This window comes from Bombus affinis, chromosome 10, assembly GCF_024516045.1.
Source record: "Bombus affinis isolate iyBomAffi1 chromosome 10, iyBomAffi1.2, whole genome shotgun sequence".
Classification (NCBI taxonomy): domain Eukaryota; kingdom Metazoa; phylum Arthropoda; class Insecta; order Hymenoptera; family Apidae; genus Bombus; species Bombus affinis.
This window is the reverse complement of record NC_066353.1, coordinates 1,658,955-1,684,203: the sequence shown is the minus strand read 5'-3', so window position 1 is coordinate 1,684,203 and position 25,249 is coordinate 1,658,955. Positions and strand designations below refer to the sequence as shown.

The window sequence follows — 25,249 nt, the reverse complement described above, 5'->3', positions numbered from 1 at the left end:
TGAAAATCGAAGGATTTCGAAATTTTGAGGTTCCAAAGGTTCCAACTCTAATATAATGTAAGTGAACGATATTCCTCGTTTAGACATCGATCAGGCATCATTTCCGAGATAACAAAAATAAACACCAGAATATTTTCTTTTATTGTTATTTAAATTGTACTTTACAGTTTGTCCAGCTGGACATTCGCTAAATTTTTCTAGCTTAATTGCTAAATAACATGTAAATGGCTACCCCCAGCGGGATACCGTCATCGAGTTCCAGAATATTAGGTGCTAATTATCCTAAAAGGAATACGCTAAAATGATAACATTGAAACGTGATAAAGCGTACTGACAAAAGAGAAACAGCGAAATCGCGTTATTCAACTATTCGACGTAACGACTGCAACTTCCAGGAGGAACGATGCAGCGGGTATCGTTGCAAGAGAATAACGGTGGTCGTAAATCGTGAAACCTCTAAATCCGTGAAATGGAAAATATCAGACGCTATTACGACCCGGTTATCGTTCGATGCTGTTTCTTATTTGCTATCCATCTTGTTTATTACGCTTACTACACCGTAATCTTTCAGCAAACACACTTTCATTGATTTTGCATTGAGAAGATTGTTCAATTATTTAAGTTTCACTGATAATTTATAAAATTCACAATTCTTCGTAGCAAGTTCAAGTTACACATCTTTCGGATAGCGAAATCATATCGTCGGTTTAGGTTTCCCCAGCAACCAATGCGAAACGAGTTTCATTTAGCTTTGCGGTTGAGGAGTCGGGTCATTAGATTTGATGAACTGCGGTTACGTCAGCGAGATGTTTCCTGCGTAAAGTACATTCCTTTTAGAGCCGAAGAATTTTCTAGGATTCTGACTTCTGATCAATTTAGTCCTCTATATTATCCCATTACATTTCAATTTTATATATAATATTTACTAAAAATATTAATCGTTGTGATAGCGAATAAAATTGGTAAAAAAATCCTCCAGAATACATAATAGTTATTTCATAATAATTTTATACTTTATAGCATTATAAAGTTTAAAAGTTATAAAAGTTATCTATGACCAGTTCAAATATTTTCGTGAGCCAGTGTATGTGTAAACCCTATACTACGATGTTTTGTATATTACATCCAACGAAAAATCAATGTGGTGTCAATTACGATTATTTTCAAAGGAAAAATCACTTAAAAGGAACATCTTCCACCGAATAACGATTGCGAATTTTCAGCATGCGTTTTCCTACGCAATTCCATTTTCCAATGCAATCCCATTTTCCAATGAACGCCCCTGAAGCAAGATTACAGGACGTGGAATGCTCGTCAAGTCGCCTATGGACATTCACCGATCGGAACGAATCGAGATTGCACAATTTTCAATCGACGATTCTCATCGCGTTTCCCGTCGGAATTAACGAAACCACCAGGTTCGTTCACTACGCTCGTTGCCACCTATCCTGCAGCAATTTATTAACACCGTGATCCTTGAAAATTCCCGATGAGACGAGTCGTTAAGACCGATCGTTCCTCCAACGAGTTTGTCGATCACGAGTCACGACTTTTACCTTTAAGCGCTTCTCCTACGTTCGAATCGACGTACGTCGCGAAACCATCTTGCTGGATTTTATTCTACACCAGCCACGAAATCCATCTTTTTATTTTCTTCCTCCTCGTTCTTTCGAAATTTCAAATATCGAAGCTGATCGCATGGATGAATCGGCCCGCGATTTTTCGACGTGATTGTTCGATGATGGGCAATCATGCGATAGGAGAGAGATTCAATTGGCAGTCGGAATACCGCGGGATTGATTGTTTCGTAGAAATAGCCTGGCGCTGAATCAGCTTACGGGCAGGTGAAAACTGGCTGTTGACGTAGAAAGAAGAATTAAAGTCGGCGATTATGTTAGGAGAATATGAGGTGTAAGAAGATGGCGCGCGAAATTCCTCTGTCAAATAGTTCTCCTGATACGACATGTTTCCGAAGAATTTTTCCAAGCAAATTTCTCGAAAATCAATGAGAATTTTTGGCCCAAGACTGGGAACTTGTATTAGGAAAGTATGATTCGTAGTAGATGATAATAAATTCGAGAAATGGGGATTCAGGCCACTGAATACTGGGTTTCATCGATATAATGGAACATTGTGTGTTTAAATACTTTTGTAATCTTGACAAAGCATATACGCACTTGTAACTTAATATAAGTATCGTGTAACTTCTATAAAGTTTCAAAATAATTCAACACACATGGGAAGGTATCCATCGTGAAAGGCACTCGAAGATGGTGACCCGCTGGAGGTAGCCACCCACATGTTATTTAGCAATTAAGCTAGAAAAATTTACCGAATGCCCAGCTGGACAAATTGTAAAGTACAAATTAAATGATAAAAAAGGAAAACAAGTCGTGAAAGACATCTACAAGCCTTTCGTGGGCCTGCTAATTACATTGTTCAATTATACCAATTGGTCTGAACGCAGGGAGGCCTAAGTAAGATAATTTTAAGCAGAAGAGGCTCAACGCTACCGTTCCACAATTACTCATAGAACCGTTATTGTCCCGTAAGCGGGGGGATTAACGACGTCCACAGGCGATAGATATCCGCTGAAAGAAAGAAAAACTCGCTCTCCTTGTCCCGACGTGGCCAATTACTCTAGATTCTTTACTTTCGCGAGAAGCCTCGTGCCTCGAGTCATGAATAGCTCGTGCGCGTATACGCGCGAGATCACGGCATAATTTTCAACGAATCCAGCAACGCTCGATTAACGTGGAATTGAAATTCATATACGTGACACCTGCGCCGATGCCCGGCCTCTTTTTCCGTTTCTGAATCCAACAATGTCATTGAGAAACTAACTAACCATCGTTGCGTGCACCATAGTTTCACCTTTCGACATCCACATGGATTTATATCCGAATGTAAAAGAAGTCGATACGTGCAAGTCATATGAAGCAAAAACATTTTGCTATGTTAGAAGGCAGTTAACGAATTAACTGTTATGAACAAATGTAGACAATGCATTGCACGCGCAGTGCACGATAATAAGAACGGCATTTTAGAATGGTGTTCTAAGAGAATTACGTTTCTCTACGTGACGATGAAATAAAGGAGACGATTAGAACGTGCTTAAAACGAGAGATTTATGTACTTGCCTCGGTAAATCCTTCAGTGGACGATCTTGGATTGAAACGATTAATTTTTTCAATTTCGATTGTTTAAACACCCACTAATGTGTATATCCATGGCCCTAAAACAATCTGCATTAGTAATTTACAAATGAACACACGTTATTTATATGGTACATTTTAATATTATTATAATGGATCTCTTTAGAATCATTCTTCAGATATCAACCGTTTCCATGATGATTATAATTATCATGGAACAGGGCGTGGTTGCACGTAGAAAGCTCACCTTTAACAAGGTTTTTTTTAATTTAGTTTGTACTTTACAATTCGTCCAATTGGACATTCGGTAAATTTTTCTAGCTTTATTGCTAAATAACATGTGGGTGGCTACTCCCAACCGGATATCATCTTCGAGTTTGTCTATTTTATTTCTTTAGTGAGGTCAGTGAGGTCTTTTCTCTTTAGTCTTCTTTTTATGAGTTTTACTCGCTTCAGCAGCTAGCTGGTTTAGATGTGTCGCCGATCTTTCCTTTTATTTTTTTGCGTTCCTGCGGATTTCTTCTTTGACCGTTGGTATTTTTAAGTCTTTGCGTATATCCTCGTTTTAGCAAAGTGCTGCTGAAAGTTATCATTGGAAGAACAATGCAAATACGAAGATACGTAGAATGACTGGTTTGAATAGTTTTCAGGAAACTGTTTCAAAGTCATTAAAACAGGTTCATGGTATATGTAAATAAATGCATTAAATTAGCTTTAAACAACTATCGTTCGGAGTTTGGAGTAGCTGTCGGTTACCTTCCGCGACCCTCTACATAAACCAGACTCTATTCATCGGACAAGATCACCACATCTTTAAGCCCCTTATTGCGGACTCTCAATAATCTTAAAGACTTATCATAAATTTTAGCATTTTCTAAAGTTAAGGTCCTTAAGTCCACGCAAGTATATTTTAAGTTGAAGCATTCCTTTGAGTTGCCCACTCCGAGAAAACACGGGAAAGCGGATTTTTCCCGTGTACAATGCAAACGACGAGCGACCTTTGATTGGGCCAGCATCCATCCTTATCCATCAGCCTTTTTCTTATTCAGTTAGCAGCAATGACGGTTGCCCTCACTTTCCTAACTAAAATTGCCATCAACGAATCTGCTTGTTCTTTACTTTAGACACAACCATCACTAGTTCTCCTTTGCGACAACAGCATCACGAAACTATTAGTACGATAGTTTTTCAATCTTCGATCAATCAGCCGACAAACACAAAAAAAAAGCTGAAATAATAGTATACGTCATACGAAAACGTATAAGCACACGATACTTCCTGTCATCGATATAACAATAAGCTAGATAAATGTATATTAAATCCGGCGTTTTGTTCTTTGGTGAAATTATGTTCGAAATAAATGGCGTCAGTGATAGTTGTATGAAGCCTGTACCACAGAAAATGTCCATTCCTGTAAATTGATTGCAGCGATATGTGAAATAAATTGTAGAATGAAACGACGTAGTTTTCTTATCATTTATCTCAGCAAGATACATCCGACAAAATGAAGCAGCTTTTTTGGCGTACTCTACTATAACGTCAAATTCATCTTTCACTCTATTGATTGACTAATCCTTCCACATAGCATTGAGCAGCATCTCATACTGAAAATTTTCGGGTCTCGTGAACCGAAAATATAGAAAAGATATACGAAACTTATAATAAGTTTCGTCTGTTCCAGAATAACAATCTTATAATTATTTTTCCGTGTGTAAAATTGAACATTACTATTCGAATTGGTAATTCGAAAATAAGGTCTTCGCGTCGATGAAAATGTTTTCCTTATTTTAGATGTTAATAATGTCAAATAAATACAATTAACTTCATATTCTGCTATAATCTGCTATTACGTGAAAAATATAAAAATTACTATTTGCAGTGATCACAAATCACGTTGTAATAATAATATTAAAAGGTCAATAATGAAACAAAATCCACATAATGAAAGTGCATCCATGATAGCACTTGAGGGTTAAAATCCAATTTCACAAAAACTAGTTTCAAAAGTTACTATAATTCAATGTATATCGGTCCGTTGTTTATGTTGATCTCAACACTGTGTAATAGGAAACGCATAATTTTATCACCTGAAATAGATCAATATTGTCCAGCGAATGTATCGTAATTATCGAAGATAACATTATTGATACATTACTTCTGAGAAGCTTCGCATGTTCAATTCTATTAAACCACCGGCAGTTAAATAGCGTGGAGTTAGACTTCGCCGCAACGCTAATATATACAACGCTTGCGTCTTTGGATTTGCATTGTACCATGATGCCTCGTATCTACGAATTACATTATAATCTATAAATCTCATATATTTAAGTCGTACAAACAACCACTCCAATGAGGTGAAAATAGATTAGAAATTTCTGGTTTACACAAGCTTACGGCAAACATAGTTACTTTATATTTAATTTAATTCCAAAACATGCAATACAGGAAAATTAAAAAGAGCATAAATAGATAAAAATACTACCAAATTACCTAAAACGCTTTATACTATACAGGAATATAGAATCATAATTCTTCGTTCTTCCGCATTATTAATAGCCCAAGCGAGTGGTTGATAAGACTACATAAGAAAATAAAATGTTCATGATACTCATGTATTATACCCACATTGCATTGTAAATCATATCGGACGAATTTATGATGAACTGTCCCTGCATCGTTAGACAGAACAGATGCAAGAACTGAAGAATCAGAAAGCTGACAAACTTATAGAAATCCAGACATATTTCCATCGTAGTGATCTAATTTCAAACAATCAATAGTTAGTTCACTTATGAGTCATGGTCAACGACACAAAGACGATTAGAAGAAGCTTACCTGTACCATCGTAATACTAAGGCACAAGACTATTATACCCATACACAGAAGAAGGTATATAACATGTGCGCTCTCGATTTTTGTCAGAAACCTGGTAGCGAAGTAAAATTAAGGAAAACGTTTCTCGGCCGCAACAGAAATCCCCGAAAGAGAAGCGGAAAAAATATAACATTAAAAGTGAGAACATAACAACACGGGCTCAAGAATAGGAATCAGTTTAAAAACTATGAGAATAATAATTTCTGTTTATGTCGAACACCACGATCGTTAAATATATAAATATATAATATATAAAAGATTTATCTGACACTGCAGTTATAAAAAATATATATCTATTTCAATGTTGACAATGGTCGAAAATAATTAAAGATTGAAAAAGTAACCAATAACAATTTCTGACATCGATCATGGTTCCCAGTTATCAAAAATAATTAAATCCTTTGTCATAGTGACTCGTAAAAAAATCATTGAAACTAAAATATGAATTCTTGTACCATAACTTTTTCACTTAAGTATTCAAGATTGTTTATAATCGCTGGTTAATACTGACATTATTGCCCGTTGGTGCCCCTGTATAGAGAAACATAGTTTTTTATATATCTCCTTTGCCTCCTTTTCGGGATTCCTCGCATTGAAGGGAAGGTCATTGATGGCATTTTTGAAGCGATATCTAGAAATATTGCAATTTATTCAATAAAATATGAAGTAGGGAGGAAATTTTCGATTTGCTTACCCGGCCACAGTCAACAATCCGCATGCATGTTGCACAAGGACCATGTAACAGGTATCACAACCGACGAACACAATGACCACGATATATATAGAGAGGCCCAGATACATTTGAATGTAGTAATAATATTTGCGATCATCCTCGACAAAATAATAAGCTGGTATAGCGTATACCATTGGCAGCGATGTATTGTGTGATTTTATCATGTGCATTAGGCGCACTGTCCACGGCAGTTGTAGGAAAAGGAATGCGCATATGCACGCGTTTACTAGAAGTAAATGGTTGTTATCTTAATTATTACATTACGGATATTTATGCAAATACATATTATTGCACATACATGCAAAAAGATGGAACCTAAGTAAAGATTTTTCTCACTCACGACATTGTATAACGAATGCTATATATCTCGGATATTTATTATTTTTTTGCATATTATGTATATTTCGTCCATTTTCATACCTCCAAGTTTCCCATAAATGCACAAACATTCGCAGTCTATTAATTATATTACAAAATGTTAAATAATGAACCCTAGCGTGGACAACCGGCCCCCATTTTTAATTTTTTTACTTTTTTCTAGTAAAAATATCACAAAACCACACCAGATTTCCGCTCATTGTGTACTTTTACGTCACGAATGCAACAGTTTCCGATATTGACGTTTCAAATTTAGTTATGCATTTATTGAGTAATTTAAAATTAATTGTTGTATTTTGAATATCTACGTAAGTGTTAACTAGATCAGTTTATGTTGTGTACAAATGAAATTATCAACCAGAATTGCAACTGGCTTTTCTAGATATTGATTTACCAAGGTAGAACATCGCAAGAGTGGTTCCCCTATATGCGTATGTCGTCATAATGGCAACTTCTTCTTTCAATCGATCAATTGCCCAATCCTCGGACATGTCATTCAAAAGGGATTTAAGCTAGAATATTTATAAGATTGATGTGCAAATTAAAAGTATCTTGTAATGATTAGCAAACATTTTCTTACCTTTTTTGCGTTCAGAATATAGTTACCATGTTTTACGACCATGACAATTCCTGTGCCAATTATAGAGGACTGCTCTATCACGACTTTCAAAGTGCCTATATGTACAATTCTTGCTACCTAGAATTGAAGTTAATGGTCTATCCATAATTATTTAGAAATTTTACTTCTGTTCTCAACACTCAAAAGTCGCAAGCAAAATTCTTCTCTAAATGGAATGTCGATATTAAAACGAAATTTGCAAGGTGTGAAATTTTAATAATGACAGCATTTAAAAGTTAATCATGTTTCTTTGAATTATCTAAAGACTGCGAGAATTTTTTACATAGACACGTAGATAAATTGGTAGACACGTACCTGTACAAAGACAAATGATGCCATAGTAATATGTACCATAGCCCACAAACTAAACTTAACTTTATTTTGATCTGGCCAAATCCCACTCAGTTTTCCGAATATTTTCGTTATCCTTAAGAATCGCTTCTCGAATGTAGCTCTATTCATGATAAGAAGCCCAATGTTAACCAACTGAACGCATGACAATTCCATACGTCAGTGTACGTCATAACTACTTTTAGATCTGGTTCTGTTAATGGAACCGTGAAATACACATTAAAATTGTATTTACGATAAAGTGCATCGATTTCAAAATTGCTGTTAATCATATGTCACTAATGTAACGTATATGCTGCATGCACATGAATATTTAATCATTGCACTTACGGGCGGAATCAGTTGTCCTTATTCTGCATAGGTATTACTTATAGAATATGACAGATGTTGGAAACGAGTGATATTTACAGAATTATACATTGTCAGCGTAGGGTTTTACGTATAATGTGAAAAGCAAACTAATGTAATGTAGTAGGTTTGCAACAGGACAGCGAAGTTAAGAAAATAAAGAAATAAGAAGATAAGGATTTTGAGCGTCTGATTATTCTTATAAAGTTAATAATCGTAATTCTATTTCACGTTAAAAATTCGTAATGTAATAAGTAAATTCGATAATGAACTCATGAATAACCATAATTATATACATTTTATTGATGTAATGTGTAATGGATTATGTTTCGTCATGATTTACGTTTTCTACAATTACATGTAACAAATATTTTAATTAACTAACATGTGTATTGACATGATGATAACGTATAATATATTGATATGAATCTCACACGAATTACGTAACTTGTCCCTATTCCACATTATGTTTATTATACTCCACATTATTAAATATTATTATTAATTATTATAATTTTCATATTATCGTTATATTCCATATCAACAGTATCACTTAGTTTTCATTACCGTGTAATAAGAAACGGCTGCTTTGATGATCTGGAAACGAAAATTCCGTTCAAACAAAGTTGTGCGTTTGAAGTGTTTAAAGTGTTTAAAATCAACTTGGAATCAGATTGTTATACTACCTCTGCGAAAGATCGTAAATTTAATACTATTAAACCACCGGCTGTTAACAGAGGAGGAGATAGACAACTTCTTAACGCTAATATATATAACGCTCGAATTTTCGCTGGAAAAGTATACCATGGCGATTCATATCTGTAAAGAACAATTTTATTCAATAAGAAGATAGAGAATCGGAAGATTTAAAAAAAATGAATTAGAATTGGAAACTGGTTCAAAACGTCAAATATTATATTTTCAGTGTATTTAAGAAAATCACACCCGCGATATGAAGATTTTAGGTAATCTTTTGAGAGAAAATAGTACCGCACCCAAAAATTTCATTATGTTCTACATATTCGAGACAGGTGTATTTGGATATGATTATTTCCAGTAACCGAGTAGTTATTGTATTTATAATCAGTATACGAATGTGTACTCGTTTATAGGATATTTATAGATACAATTTGCACACGTAATAACAGAAGTTATACAAAATATCCAAACTACAGTGTACATTGTAATATTTGGTAAGTGAAATAAATCTCCATTTAGGTCTCATCTTTTTAATCACTTTGATAAATTTATGAATTTGCACAAACATCCAAGGTCTAGTTATAACTTGTATGTATCTATAAATTAACAGTCCAGAAAACTTCAATTTTAAAAATATTTTGGACCAATTGCTATTTTATGTTTTAGGAATAGGTTATTTATCATGATATATATCAACATAAATTCGTTTTACTTTTTTATTAATATTCATTCTTTACTCACATAGAGTTAAAAACACTGTCTAGTCCGTTTATTACAAATTGTCCTTGTCCAGTAAGAATAAGTGTGTGAAACAATTGAGCAAACAAAAATATACACTGAACTAGCCATGAATCATTCTTTTCATTTGCCACCTAAATTCGAGTAATTGATTAATCAATATGGAAAATATATGTAAGATTAATGGTAACAAATGACATTATACCTGTAACAAGGATACACAGATACACATTATCAGCATTCCCACAGAAATGAATAAATAAGTGTGATGATTGGTTTCAATTAGCTTCAGATATCTACGTTAAAGTGTGCAAATTAGTCTGTCAAAAGAATTCAAAAACAATATCATTTTTTTCACTAAATGAGCCATTACATGAAATGAGAAGCGAATTTGCCTATGATATTTTAAACGAAGCAGATCTAGTTGAAAACTTGTCGAATTTTAACTTTAAAACCGCTTTATTGCAAAAGTATTTCTCTTCTCGTTATATGATATATTTACAGGTCTTTGAGTGATGGAACTGACCTTAGAGCATGTTGATGTGCTTGAATCGATTTACACACGTTCCTATAATTAAATTTCGATAACTTTGCATCATTTTTATAGTGATCTAACACACCTTCGGTTACATTTCTGAACCGATATCTGTATAAATTGTTCATAATTATAATTTATATTATATAATTATATACTATTGGCCTAAGGGTTAAAAGCAATCAAACAAATGTTATTCAGTAGTTTACATTATAAGGTACACACATATAATACATAAGAAGCAAGATATCTATAACAAAATAATTAGAAAATAAAGTCAACGAAGACGGTTCGATTTATATTTTAAATATGAGCAGGTGTCCTAATACTTATAACCAACAGCGTGCATCGTCACGGAAACAAACTAAATTTGCAAGAGTTTCTTACCTTGTGATGGCTAGCAGTCCACAAGCATGCTGCACTGCGTATACGTAATTCGCATCACATGCGCAGTATACAAAACCAGTCATGCACATGACAGTTACCATATGTATCGCTAAAATGTTGTAGTATTTTTCATGATCCACGAAATAATAAGCTGGGTATATGAACATGCGTTGTCGGGATTCGTTTAATGGCATAAGGATATCTAAAATAGGTGGTACAAGGGGCCACGAAATCATCAATATGCCAGTAATCAAAGCGTGTACTATAAATGGAAAATGTAAATGGTATCTATTACAAACAGTGATCAGTATCGATACAGAAATTTGAGCATTATATTCAAAAACTTACAAGCATAGCTTAGCGTGAGAAGAAGTCCTCTTTGCGAATATGTGATCATAATGTCATTTTCTTCTTTCGATTTTATCGTTGCCCAGTCTGTGAATATGTGGTTCAGCATTGATCTCAACTAGAATTTCCCGATAAAGCTTGAATGTATTGAGAACAGAGTATATGTATCTTTCACAAATCTTAAAACATTCGCGGCTTATAATTTTACGAAAATCCTAAAGTAAAAAACGAGTTTTTGCAATTACGACAAGAACATGGGTTTGAAGAGTTCGTTGTCTATAGTTAAAAGTAACTGATTTACTCATCAACGCCTACACGCGAATTTAACACGTATAAGGCTGAAAAAGAGGTACATATATGTTTCTTTCTCGAAGGATGATCGTATTTCTATATCCAGTAAAGCTGGCAATTTTGCATTCAATGAACAAACTCCTCATTAAAAATAAATATACACTGAGCACCAACGAATTTTCGAAATTCAACTGCTAAATAGCATTGAATTAATTAATTGTTGGTTGTCTTAGATTCATTGATATTACATATACTTCAGCCACGATAAAAGTTTAACATCAGTGATCGTCAATGTGTTAATATAATGTTAAAAAAACAATGCGAATTTTAAATAGATGGAGTAATTTCGTAAAACACTCTTACCTTCGTTTCGTTTATAAAGTAATTACCCATTTTCACAAACGTCCCAAGCACTAGTATATAATAAGGCATACTAGTCACAATTCCACGTATACTGGGGAAAAGTATAAGGTACGCGGTCTATAATTATAAACAATGCTTATAACGCTTATCCCCTTTTCATAAGTCTTTGTTACTAATTTTTCTTTTTAAAATTATTAAATAAAAATTTAACTTTACAAGGATCGAATTAGAACTAACTAAACACCGATACCTGCGTAACGAAAGAAGTAAACAATATCGTAAGAACAATGATTCTTTGTATTAATCTTGGGAAAGGTTTTTGATACGGCCAAATACTAGTTAGCACTCCAAACATTCTGTTGATTTTTAAAAATCTTTTCTCCATTGCTTCCACGTCCATTGAAATAATATAAAGAACGCGCAGAAAGAACGACTTTTCACGAGACAATAGTCTATCTTCAATGATCTTATGATTTTTATCCCGTGCGGTGTTCCATTGAATAATTTCTTAGACAGATACAAGCCACTATTATAAATTGTCATTGTCCTTATTAAGCGCTATCGATCTAATAGCTCTTCATGACTTATTTACTCTTCTCTTAAGAAAATTGCTCACGAACGACTTTGTTACGTGCAATTCAATGCCAAGTGCTTTCTTTCCATTTAGAGAACTACATATTTACAAGTGACTGAAAGAAACGGTCGTGCATAAAAGCTTATTGTTTTATTCAATATTAATCGCTGCTAGAGTAGCTGTTGTTTTCTACATGCACAGAAATTTAGTTTCAGTGGTAAAATTTGATTTGTCAAGTGATGTCTGTAATGAGGATGCTTGTGTATTATTCTTTCGATCGCATTTTTATTAAATTATTTGCGTATGAACAAATCTGCATTTTGCTTTCAGTGGAGTATCAGTCGTGTGAAACCCCATCCCCAGCAACAACATGTTACTGCACAGTTCTGTATATGTTACTAGTGTTACTGCATGTTCAAAACACGTCTAACAAACAGCAACTTATAGAAACATTTTTTGCACGCTGAAGTAACCATTAGAGCAACTTTTCCAAGGAAAAAATGTTTCTTTTTTACTTTTTTTTACAATTACGTAAGTATTTGGATCATAAAACAATTACTTGGAAAGATGTTTTAACTTTGATTTAGTAAAATTTATCACACGGGAGAGAAGAGCTGGGAATAGTCTATAGATCTTTGTCGAATTTTCTAATTTTTTAGATAATAATTCATTCTAGAAGCTAGAAGGAAAATTTACAACGTGCTGAAATCGGTATTGTGAAAAATGTTCTATATATTGATTTATCATTGAATAAAAATTAAACGACTTGACAGACACAAATTTTATAAATGTTTAATAACTTAAGGTGCAATCAGTTACGTCAATAGTATGGCCACTAATACGAGGAATTTCCAAATTTAATTTTCCTGAATCCACTCATGCTCATACTTGTATTAAATATCTTCTATAAATACTTTCAGATTTGTTTCAAACTTTACCGACGCAATCATAACATGCGTGTTCCACTACAGAGTCAATTTCAAGACACACATAATAAACATTCATTAAAGGGGTCTTGAATCCAATCTGTGTGAGATGCTGTAAGTAAAAACAAAACCATATATTTTTAAATATTTATTTCTGTAATATCAGTTTATCATTCGTATTGATAAAACAATTACTCTCAATAACGTGTATACTGCGTACTGTATAGTATAGAAAATTATATTTAAAGAAGTTACGATGTTGTTCTCAACACTGTATAATACGAAACGCATAGTTTCATCACCTGAAAACACCAATATTGTTCCAGCGAATGTGTCATAATTGTACAAAATAACACTAGTGATACATTACTTCTGAAAAACTTTGCATGTTTAATTGTATTAAACCGCCGGCAGTTAAACGGGGTGGAGTTAGACTTCGCCGTAATGCTAACACGTAAAATGCTTGCATTTCTGGATTCGCATTATACCATTGTGCTTCGTATCTATGAATGTCATTATAATTTATAAATTTCATATACTTATATCGATCAAACAACCACTCGAATGAGGCGAAAATAAATTATTAAATAAATAAATTTTCTATTTACAAAAGCTAATGGCATACAAAAGCATACTAATTGTACTTTAATTTTATTTCTCTCAAGTTACAAAATTCATTTATTTTTCTGGATATTAATTAAATTTGATAAAATATTCTTTTTTTAAAGGACAATTCTAAAATCTACTGTGGGGGTCAAATTAAAGAAATATAAATAAATAAAAGAACTACCAAATTACATGAAATGCCTTAACCTACGCAGGAATATATATTCATAATTTTTTATTCTCTTGCATTATTATTGCATTCTCATACAAGTGGTTGATAAAATTACAATCTATGGAAGAATGCAATGGAAGAAAATAAAATTGTCATAATGTGTATTGTACTTACATTGCATCGTAAATGTCATCGGACGAATTTATGATGAACTGTCCCTGCATCGTTAGACAGAATAGATGCAACAATTGAATAATCAGAAAGCCGATAAACTTGTAAAAATCCCAACAGGGATCCATTGTAGCGATCTAATCTCAAATAATTGATAGTGGATTGATAAGTCGCGTTCAACGATATGAAGTAGATTACGAGAAACTTACCTCTACCATAGTAATACTAACACACAGGACTATTATACCCATACACATAAAAAGGTAAGTAACATGTGTGCTCTCGATATTCCGCAGAAACCTATTTGAGTAAAATCAAGAAAAATATTGCTCAGCCAGAACAAAAATCTCCAGAAAAGAAGCGAAGAAATACATGATTAAAAATCAAAATCTAATACCTCAGTCACGGATCAAGAATAACACTCATTTCAAGTATTGTGACAAGGTCAATTTTTTGTTTAAATAAAGATAATGACTGGCGATTCAAAAGATTTTTTAAAAAGTAAAACTATTTAAAAATATCTAATAAAATTTAAAAAATGAAATCATTAAGAATATAACATACAATTTATTAATATAACTATTGATAGAAGTAATGTCAGTAGAAAATATTACAATGTTGATGATGTTTGAAAGTAATCGAAAACAATTTTCATCGCCGATAATGATTACCACTAATCCAAAATAGTTAAATCCTTTGTCATGGTTACTCGTAAAAAAGAATCATTGAAACTAAGATATGAATTCTTGTACCATAACTTTTTCACTTAAGTATTCAAGATTGTTTATAATCGCTGGTTGATACTGACATTATTGCCCGCTGGTGTCCTTGTATAGAGAAACGTAGTTTCTTATATATCTCCTTTGCCCCCTTTTCGGGATTCCTCGCATTGTAGGAAAGGTCATTGATGGCATTTTTGAAGCGATATCTAGAAATATTACAATTTATTCAATAAGATATGAAGTATGGAGGAAATTTTCGATTTGCTTACCCGGCCACAGTCAACAATGCGCATGCATGTTGCACAAGGACCATGTAACAAGTATCACAACCAACGAACACAATGAGAACGACATATACAGAGAGAGCCAGATACATTTGAATATAATAATAATATTTGCGGTCATCCTCGACAAAATAGTAAGCTGGTATAGTGTATAATATTGGTGAGGATGTATTGTGTGGTTTCAACATGTGTACTAGGCGCACCGTCCATGGCATTTGTATAAAAAGGACTGTGCATATGCACGCGTTTACTGAAAGTAAATAGTTGCTATCTTAATTGTTATATTACGTATGTTTATGGAAATACATATTATTGCAAACACATATAAAAAGTTGGAGATTAAGCAAAGATTTTTTTCACTCACTATATTGTATAACGAATGCTATATATCTTGGACATTTATTATTTTTTTGCATATTATACCTATTCCATCCATCTTCATACCTCTAAGTTTCCCATAAATGCACAAACATTCGCAGTCTATTAATTATATTACAAAATGTTAAATAATGAACCCTAGTGTGGACAACCAGACCCCATTCTTAATTTTTTTATTTTCTAGTAAAAATATCGCAAAACCACACCAAATTTCCATTCATTGTATACTTATACGTCACGAATACAATAGTTTTCGATATTGACGTTTTAAATTTAGTTATGCATTTATTGAGTAATTTAGAATTAATTGTTTTATTTTGATTATTTACGTAAGCGTTAACTACATCAGTCTATATTGTGTACTATTGAAATTATCAACCAGAGTTGCAACCTGCTTTTCTAGATATTGATTTACCAAAGTAGAACATCGCAAGAGTGGTTCCCCTATATGCGTATGTCGTCATAATGGCAAATTCTTCTTTCAATCGATCGGTTGCCCAATCCTCGGACATGTCATTCAAAAGGGATTTAAGCTATGATATTTATAAGGTTGGTGTGCAAATCAAAAGTATCTTGTCATGATTGGCAAACATTTTCTTACCTTCTTTGCGTTCAGGATATAGTTACCATGTTTTATGATCATGAGTATTATCGCGCCTATAAAGGAGGACTGCTCCAGTACGACTTCCAAAGTGCCTATATGTATAATTCTTGCTACCTAAAATTAATATTACGAGTCTATCGTTAATTATTTATAATTTTTTTCTTTTATTTTATACCCTTAAAGGCTATTATCAACGAAACCACGGTAATGCTTCTTACATTTTTTTATTTAGGAAATTATTATTTAAATTTAAAATAAGTGGGATGTTGGTATTAAAGCGAAATTCGCAAGATGTGAAATTTTATTGTAGCATTTACGAGTTAATTGTGTCTTCCTTAAATTATCTAAGGGCCCCGAGAATTTGGTTTTGAAATGGAAATTATTAGGAATATCTATAAATTTTATTTGCATTTTCTATTAGTTAAATCGAAACCGAAATATAATGTGATTTGCAAGTATCGTAAAATATTCCTTTACGATGTCGTAATTTTTCGTGAAATATTGGTGGATATAATTTGATAGACACGTACCTGTACGATGACAGATGATACCATAGTAATATGCACCAAAGCCCACAAAATGAACTTAATTTTATTTTGACCTGGCCAAATCCCACTCAGTATCGCGAATATTTTCGTTATCTTTAAGAATCGCTTCTCGATTATAACTCTATTCATGATATGAATCCAATGTTAACCAACCAAACCCTTGACAGTTCCGTACGTTAGTGTACTTTTACTACCTCTGGATCTGGTTCTGTTAATGGAATCGTAAAGCATACATTAAAAATGTATTTACGATAAAGTGCATCAATTTCAAAATTGCTGTTAATCGTATGTCATTAATTCGACGTATATGCTGCATGCACATTATGAATATTGAATCATCATACTTGCTGGAGGAATCATTATATTGTCTGTTCTCATGTGTAAGTACACACATACATATGTATGCAAAGTTACATGGGACTACATTTATTCAGTCGTGAGCCGTAGTGTTAAGTGTGACATGAAAAAGATGATCTGTAAGCTAAAAATAAAATACGACAAGACGGGCCAACGGAAAAGATGGTATTGTGAGTACGTAATTATTTTTGTAATCATTTAAAAGTCGATAATAAATGTCTTAATAACTATGCTTCATTGAAGTTAGAACTGATGTTTCTATTAATATCTATTATTTTTATAATTTCTGGTAATTGACTTTTATATAGTTCGAAATGAAGAATGCTTAAGCCTACATCGCTATAGTTCAGATAATAATATTTTATTTCTTTTGCAATTTAAACATTGGGAATTAAATGTATTTAATATTCAGTTAAAGATGTTTAGTTACTTACTTTGTTTAAATAAAATAATATATCGACTGATTTGTTATCGTCGATCAGCTGAAAAATAAATTTCATTTCCGAATGTTTCAGAAATTTTATGAAAGTAAAGAAATTAAAATAAGGGCCGGTAATAATAAGACTTATTCGTCACATACATATGTCTGTCAATCAATATGTCTATCAATAACACTTAAGATATTTATGTATTCGTTGTATCAAGAGCAGAGGAAAAGAGAAAACGAAAGAAGTAATGAGAAACCATTATATTTTATGTTCAAAGTGAAATGTTAACTAACTCAAGTGAAACGTAAAATATACACTATGCTAAAAATATTGTCAACATTTGAAAAAAGAATTTCATTTGAATGCATATATCTATAAATTCGAACCATCCAATTCACACTGTTCTTTCTTCAATTTATGAAGATCTAAACACTGTATAATACGAGAAAGATGCTTTTAAAACCTAAAAAGATATTAGTCGTTAATGAACCGTCAATTGTTTTTTTTAGAACTGTTCTCATGTGTATTTCGTGGAAATGATAAGCTAACCTGTACAAAGCTCTCCAAATTCAAAGAGATTATTCCTCCACCAGTTAGTTTAGGCGGGCTCAAACACTTTCGCAACACCAATAGATATAACGATTGCGCTTTCGACGATCCATTGTACCAATTGGCTTCACATCTATACAATGAATTCTATCGTGAATTTAACGTGTCGATTTTATCGTGTCGATCAAATTAAATTAAATAGCATTTCAATATTTTTTTTCATTTACTTGATAATTTAAAACAATTATAACATCTTCTATGGAAGTAGAAAATGCCTTAATACTTATAAATGGGAGTTTATATCGATCTTACATTGTCTGGAAGGTCTCATCATTGGAATTTATCAGAAACTGCCCCATTATTGTCAAAAACAAAAGATGAGTCATTTGGCTAATAGTGAACGCGCAGAATGTGAAGTATCTGACTCCTACTTCCATCGTTGACAACTAATTACAAAGAATAATATCACATATTAAGTCACGGCAGCATATGTCTATAGTCACAGTGGATGCATATTTTGACAAACTACGTTATACTAATAAATAGGCGCATCAAGACTATTCAGTATATATAATGGCTCACGAAATTATTCGAACATTTACTATAGAACATTTTGATAGATATGTTCGTGTTATATAAAACATTTTGAAATTTCTAAAGTACTTACTGTAACGAGACATGGCTATCATATCGTGTCAGACTGATTTCAAACTTTCTCAATATAATTATGATTGTTGAGTCTTAGTGCTAATGAAATTTCAAAATATATATAATACGTTCATAAAAGATGTCTACAAGCGACTGAATACTTTCGTGGTTTTACGATACTTTCGGGTAGATTCTTATAAGTCTGGTTACATTGCATGCTTCTTGGTTTTTAAATGTTTCATTCGTCAAAACATTATTTCGTTAGAAAACGCATCCACTGCAACCATAGCCTAAGTTGTGTCTGTAAATTAAACGTAAATTAAATGTGTATTGGTGAATTGAAACTTACCCGCACGAACGTGGATGTAAATGTTACGATTATCAGACCCAAGATGATGAAGAAGTAGTGCACGTGGCAGGCGTCAACTTTATCCACATATCTAACATGACAAAAAGTGTATAAAATTTGGCAAGCGACTTTATGTTTATATTATATATATATTGTACAATATGCAATAATACTAACTCAACGGCCTTTTTGTGAGCATCGATGGATCGGCTTATTTTCGCATAGGTTTCATCTAGTAACACGTCCAGGTACTTTTCATTGGAAAAGTTCACGTTATCCGTTGCGTGCTTGAAACGATACCTGTTCTCATTGTTTCATTGGTTATAGTCAAAGTTTCGTTTATATATTATATAGGGCGTTTAAAAAAAGTGGGTAATATTTATATAGTGTGATTTTAGACATCAAGATAACGAAGAAAGTTCCTGTATACTCACGCACTGATGGCCAATAAGGCGCACCCATGACGTGCAAAATGAACCAAATTAATGTCACAGGCAATATAAACGGCTGTGAAAATTGATGCTCCTAACATCGTACGTGCTAGCATGGGATAGTAATATTACTGTATAGTCGGTAGGAGGACGAACATAAACGCACAAAAATATATCTTAACTAAATGCAATAGGAATAAAATATGAAATAAAATACTAATTATTTGCGGTAAACACATTTCACCAATTTATGTGACTTCGGAATATATTGTCCAATAACTTTAGTTTATTTCACATATTCGTAGAGGTATTTTCAGTACTTATACATATATATGCTATATATCATATGCTATATCAAGAAGATACAAAAATATATAAATAACAGGTTAATTTTATCCTATTTATTGAAAGGTTTATTGAAAGAAGATTTCGGGTTTTGGCCGGCTCAATAAATATCCATAGTGGGTATATATGTATATTGGTTAAACGTATTCTAATAGGTGAAATTATCTATGCGTTGCCCTCTTCATGTTACACCTGGAATTGTATCTATACATTATCATGTAAGTAAGTAGCACCATAGACGAGGTACGGTTTGTGCCACAGTAGCCAATTTTATTACCTATTACGGACGAGATTGTGTATTTTGTATTATACCGTATCGTTCGTAGAAACGGTATTATACTGTAACAAAAGTTGATTTCACCAATATCCCGACTACCACAGACAAAAAACAGATCTGCTCCATCAGCGTATCCAGGCTGAAAAAACGCAGGACATTTCCCATCTACGATTAATAATTGATTAATTTAAGAAAAAGGGTTTTTCGAACGAAATTTGTGTGTATTTAGGTTTCATTACTTGAATTTCATTAAAATATGCATTTCCATGAACATTCACAGTCTGACAATCGCAGTTCTTAAATATATAATAAATACGATTAAAAATAAATTATTATTTACGTACCTGGGTAATAAGCGATAGTACAACAACGATGTACATGTATAATCTTTTGCATGACGAGTTTTGAGAATTTTCTCTGATCAGACCAAATTCCAGCCATCATAGTACATATCTTCACTACTTTCATGTACATTTCTTCTACTGTGGTTTTGCACATAGTAAAATGAAAAATGATGTAAAGATTACACGGCTGTATATAAGTCTTACACGTGAAGGGTAGTAGTCAAATTGTTTCAATGGCTAATAATTACATTATATAATTATAATTATTATTAATAATTATATATTTCTTACTGTTGCTGATTATATCACATTAGGTGTATTTTACGTAACAACTGTAGCTAATTGAATCTATGCAGACAAGTTAAGTCATAAATAATATTACAATTTAAATGGAAAAACATCTTTATGCATATATGTAATATACTGTAATGTAATGCGACAAAATTGTCATGATAATAGCAGTAGGTATTTGAAACGAATCTAAAAATGTATATAGAAGTTACAAGACATTTACTGCAAATATATCTGCAATGAGAGATTATTATTCAACCTAAATATGTAACAAGTGTTAAATATGATGCTATTGAATATTGAGGCTTATTAATGCAATCGATAACTGACTATTTAATACTATTGTGATCTCCACAAAATATATACTTGTACTAGACATTTGTAACTTTCATACATATTTTCAGGTTCATCCGCTTTCAAACTTTATAAAACTAATCATGACCGTGTAGTTTCATTTCAGTTTATTTAAATAATTCTAATGAATTTTCAAAGTATATTCATAAATAATATGTACAAGCATTTCGATACTTTTCTCAGTCTATGCAAATTCTTAAGAAAGTGATTATGTTGCATGCATTTTGATGTTCCGATGGTGTAATGTTGATAACACTGTTGAAAACTCGAAAAATAAATCAATTATAAATAATGCCCACTTTTTTACCACCCTGTACAACATAAAAGACTCGGAATCTGCACGTAGGAACCGAAGTATACTCACCCACTAATGGCCAACAAGGCGCAACCATGATGTACTACATGAACCAAATTGATGTCGCAGGCTATATAAACGCTTGTGAGTATTACCGCCACGCTTATCATATGCACAAGTATGGGATAGTAATACTGCTGCTCATCCACGAAATAATAGGATGGGTAGATGAATTCACGACTTCGTGACTCGTTCAGGGGTGCGACGACGTTCAGGATAGGTGGTATAGTTGGTAGGAGGACGAACATAAACGCACAAAAAGATATGCTAACTAAATGCAATAGGAATAAAATATAAAACAAAATTATAATTATTTACAGCAGACGCATCTCATCAATTTGATTGAGATATATTGTTAAATAATTACACGTATAATCCCACTGATACTACTATGATTTAAGATAAACTTGTAGTGGGATTAGGTTTAGGTTTTATTTCAATTAAATTTGTAAAAACAGCATTGACATGTGCCTCCTTATAAGCGATTATTAATAATAAAATAGAAAAAGTAAATATATGAACATTGTTCAAAGAATGTATATTTTCATTGAACAATGATGATTTGCATTAACAATATCAACTGAATAATTATTAAGGCCTTCGTTATTGACTATCCCTGTTGTATTTGATTCTGTAATGTAAAGATTTGTACATTCCCTTTGTCACCTTGGTATAAACAGGAGAGAAATGTTGCCTTCTTGGAGTAAATGTCCAAAATCTCTAATTCCTCCTTCGGTCGTTCTATTAGCCGGTCGGCCACAATATCGTTTAGAAGTCCTTTCAACTATAATTTTAAAGATATTTATAATTATCAGAGAAATTACTAACTGTTTATCAATCTTTCACCTTCTTTTCGTTCAGAATGTAATTGTACTGCTTGATTAAAATGACGAATCCTATATCGAGATACGGCATCTGATCCGACAACACCTCCAAACTATAAAATACCACTACCCGCGATATCTATAATATATAGAAAACACACTTCTATTATATATTGACATATGAATTCTCTGTGATATGGGAAAATACTATATTTGAAAGTCACGAATGAAAAACATGAAATGTCACACTTCCCATTTTTTATAATGATTTCGAGATACGTGTTTTAATATTTTCCGTGTTAATAATTATAATTATATATAATACGTGTTTTAATAATTTAATATTTAATATTAATTTCATATTTTTAGCACCATATTTTTACGAAATTTCAAATAATCATTATATAATATTTTTTGTTCGATTACATTCATTATATCTGTTAAATACTGGTACACTGACAAAGTTTGACTGTTAAACCTTGGGATATCTTGTATAAGTGCAACCTCATGTTTTTATATTAAATTCTTACTAATGGTTATCAGCAATAAAAAAAAAGGTCGATGATATATATTTTGAATCGATGAAAAGCACATAGACTGGATACAAGTCCCATATGATAACATAACTACAAAAAATACCTGCGCTGTAATTGTGGTTATAACAATAATAAATATGACAAATCGTATAATAATTTTCGTGAATTTTTCTTGATTAGGCCACACACCAACAAGCTGACCGAAAAATTTGTTGGCTTTCAGACACTGATCCTCGATCGTTTGCCAATCCATAGTCGGTCAAACAAGAATCTGCATTATATCGCTGGAGATCGTAAGATATAAAATTCGTTAAATTAATCTAAAATTTAATTATATAGTTTGATTACTGGCTAGAATTAGTAAACTGCGAATGTTTATACATTTATACAAAATTTAAAGCAGGAGTGTAGAAAATGCATGAAAGTATAAATACAATATTTATATATAGAAAGATACAGGAATATATACAATAACAGAACTAAAACCCTAATTTTTAGTAACACTAGTATTTAGTAGGTGAAAATGATTAAATGATTAAAATGATTATTCTTTAGTTGTGTTTATAAAAACATAAATGTCTACAACTTTAAGAATTACATTAAATAAAGTAAAATGCAATTAATACTCGCGTGGCCAACTTCAATAATTCTCTTGATTTGTTTATTTAATCCTGAATAATGGTTTATCAACAGTATTCATGTCCACCACTGTTCAAACTGTAGTGGTCGAGTAGGGCAAGTTCGAACCTGTATATCCACCATAACGTAGTAATTTTATTATTATTTTACTCAATTGCACTCGCTTTTACAAGAAATTTCCGGTTTAACTAATTTATACGGAAAATGGAATGATTTCATGCCGGGTAATAACAATTTTAAAGACCTCTTTGTCGCTTACTTTGTCCATGAAAAAACTTCAACGTTTCAATGTGAAAGAGGTTTAGAAAACAACTTAATGTAGTTTAATTCTACATAGTCCTGGGATATTGAAGAGAATAATTTATATGCAATAAGTAGATAAGTTGGTCTATCTAAGGGATATGAAAAGTTAATGGTTACATGCATTGATTTCCATTGTGCTTTAGAATATGACAGGGTTGGTGTTTCACATAACACACGGACTATTTTTTAGCAACAGCAATCAACTAACGTTTTCTTTCTCAATTTTATGAAGCGTACGTTTCTCGGTTAAAATATTTTCGTGTGTGGTGTATAAAAAAAATTCTATAAAATATAAAACCTTGTGTTATATCTCTTATTGAAACGTGTATATGTATAATAGATTTGAAATAATGATGTGTTAGTCTATAAATTGAGTTTAATTAATATAAATTGATGATAAGTACTGATATATTGATTAAATATATTCCAATGTATGTAATTATGTACGTGTTGCCCTCTTCACATTCCACCTGGAATTACATCTTTGTATTATCATGTAAGTAACCAGAAATATGTAGATAAATTGAAACATTTCCAACATTCTGCAAAAGATTATTAATGGATGAAATTGGTCAAATAATATATTATTTTGTATTCGTTATATTCTGTGTATAGTTAAAGTGCTTTTAAAACGACCGTGAAGTTTTCTGTGATACTTCACGGCAAATGATGACGAATATCAGGATTAATTCAATTCAATTAAGGATTCAATAATGTATTAAATTACGTATTAGGATGATCCTCAGCTATGGGGGACAAGTATTTCTTTTGAATGCACTTTAATGTATCTGCACAAATTGTCACAATTGATGGGTTATATACAAGCGGACATGAGGTCATTCCATATAAAACAAGGAAGAAAAATATAAAAGCAAACATTTTTGTCCGAGGTATAGTTTTTCAGAAAACTAAATTTAGTCAAGTATATTTGAACATGGTTAATTTCAAGGATTAAATAACTGCGAGGAAGTAATTCTAGATGCAAAAATGAGTAAAAAATATAGAATAAAATTCTTCCATTTAAGGTTTCATTTTCAAGAAAATAAAATTTGAATATATTTAATTATGAGGTGTCTGGTAAATGCGCATAATACATTTTCAAACTTTAATCGAAAATAAAGCATCTTATGAAGAAATTTCATTGAGAAAAGAGACGTAATTTAAACACCTGTCGATTATTTACTTCTGTTTAGTCCGGAATTAATCAACTTAAAGTATACTTGTGAAATCTTCAAAGTCGATTTTCTTGAAAACGAAGCCTCAGAACAAAATAATTTCATTTTATATTTTGTTTTATTTTTTCATAAGAAATCACCTCGTGTTCACTTGTACATAAGTTTCTGATACACCAGTTATAAATATTATATACTATGTAAATATATATGTGTGTGTTTGTGTGTATAATATTTACATAA

The 25,249-nt window shown here is 32.2% G+C and overlaps 3 protein-coding genes across 6 annotated transcripts; all 3 read right to left on the bottom strand.

Annotated features, from left to right (window-relative positions):
* Positions 1–1,046: 1,046 nt before the first annotated feature.
* Positions 1,047–13,233, bottom strand: LOC126921275 (uncharacterized). The gene is made up of 17 exons (XM_050732731.1): positions 12,070–13,233; positions 11,820–11,936; positions 11,166–11,283; positions 10,818–11,079; positions 10,422–10,541; positions 10,101–10,191; positions 9,899–10,029; positions 9,145–9,277; positions 8,075–8,269; positions 7,721–7,837; positions 7,535–7,652; positions 6,724–6,988; positions 6,541–6,660; positions 5,991–6,081; positions 5,781–5,914; positions 5,311–5,443; positions 1,047–5,242 (listed from the first exon to the last, which is right to left on the bottom strand). The coding sequence occupies exons 1-17, from the start codon at positions 12,217–12,219 to the stop codon at positions 5,195–5,197; spliced, it is 2,343 nt and encodes a 780-aa protein (XP_050588688.1). The 5' UTR covers positions 12,220–13,233; the 3' UTR covers positions 1,047–5,194.
* Positions 13,234–13,304: 71 nt separating this feature from the next.
* Positions 13,305–17,746, bottom strand: LOC126921370 (odorant receptor 13a-like). Of its 2 annotated transcripts, none has more exons than XM_050732905.1 (9): positions 16,787–17,746; positions 16,254–16,370; positions 16,044–16,185; positions 15,260–15,524; positions 15,077–15,196; positions 14,478–14,568; positions 14,272–14,405; positions 13,690–13,822; positions 13,305–13,621 (listed from the first exon to the last, which is right to left on the bottom strand). In XM_050732905.1, the coding sequence occupies exons 1-9, from the start codon at positions 16,931–16,933 to the stop codon at positions 13,571–13,573; spliced, it is 1,200 nt and encodes a 399-aa protein (XP_050588862.1). In that variant the 5' UTR covers positions 16,934–17,746; the 3' UTR covers positions 13,305–13,570. The 2 variants fall into 2 exon arrangements, with proteins under 2 accessions (XP_050588862.1, XP_050588863.1); XM_050732906.1 differs by having other exon boundaries at positions 16,068–16,185; positions 16,787–17,745.
* A 182-nt stretch (positions 17,747–17,928) lies between these two features.
* On the bottom strand, positions 17,929–25,219 carry LOC126921371 (uncharacterized). 3 transcript variants are annotated; one of them, XM_050732909.1, is made up of 9 exons: positions 22,996–23,480; positions 22,379–22,495; positions 22,199–22,316; positions 21,542–21,803; positions 19,313–19,435; positions 19,136–19,226; positions 18,451–18,584; positions 18,139–18,271; positions 17,929–18,052 (listed from the first exon to the last, which is right to left on the bottom strand). In XM_050732909.1, exons 1-9 carry the CDS (start codon positions 23,143–23,145, stop codon positions 18,005–18,007), a joined length of 1,176 nt encoding a protein of 391 aa, XP_050588866.1. In that variant the 5' UTR covers positions 23,146–23,480; the 3' UTR covers positions 17,929–18,004. The 3 variants fall into 3 exon arrangements, with proteins under 3 accessions (XP_050588866.1, XP_050588865.1, XP_050588864.1); XM_050732908.1 differs by lacking the exon at positions 17,929–18,052 and adding an exon at positions 23,491–25,219 and having other exon boundaries at positions 18,073–18,271; positions 22,996–23,176; XM_050732907.1 differs by lacking the exon at positions 17,929–18,052 and having other exon boundaries at positions 18,073–18,271.
* Positions 25,220–25,249: the final 30 nt, after the last annotated feature.

Coding starts and splice junctions, on each gene's coding strand:
- LOC126921370 (XM_050732905.1), bottom strand. CDS start 16,933: ATGAATAGAGTTATAATCGAGAAGCGATTCTTAAAGATAACGAAAATA. Junction 14,569..15,076: donor GGACACCAGCGGGCAATAAT/GTCAGTATCAAC, acceptor TTACTCAAATAG/GTTTCTGCGGAATATCGAGA. Junction 13,622..13,689: donor ACATGCAAAGTTTTTCAGAA/GTAATGTATCAC, acceptor TGGTGTTTTCAG/GTGATGAAACTATGCGTTTC.
- LOC126921275 (XM_050732731.1), bottom strand. CDS start 12,219: ATGGACGTGGAAGCAATGGAGAAAAGATTTTTAAAAATCAACAGAATG. Junction 11,080..11,165: donor TCTCACGCTAAGCTATGCTT/GTAAGTTTTTGA, acceptor TTCCATTTATAG/TACACGCTTTGATTACTGGC. Junction 10,542..10,817: donor GGACTGCTAGCCATCACAAG/GTAAGAAACTCT, acceptor CAATTTATACAG/ATATCGGTTCAGAAATGTAA.
- LOC126921371 (XM_050732908.1), bottom strand. CDS start 23,145: ATGGATTGGCAAACGATCGAGGATCAGTGTCTGAAAGCCAACAAATTT. Junction 22,317..22,378: donor ACATTCTGAACGAAAAGAAG/GTGAAAGATTGA, acceptor TTAAAATTATAG/TTGAAAGGACTTCTAAACGA. Junction 19,436..21,541: donor GCCTTGTTGGCCATTAGTGG/GTGAGTATACTT, acceptor CAATGAGAACAG/GTATCGTTTCAAGCACGCAA.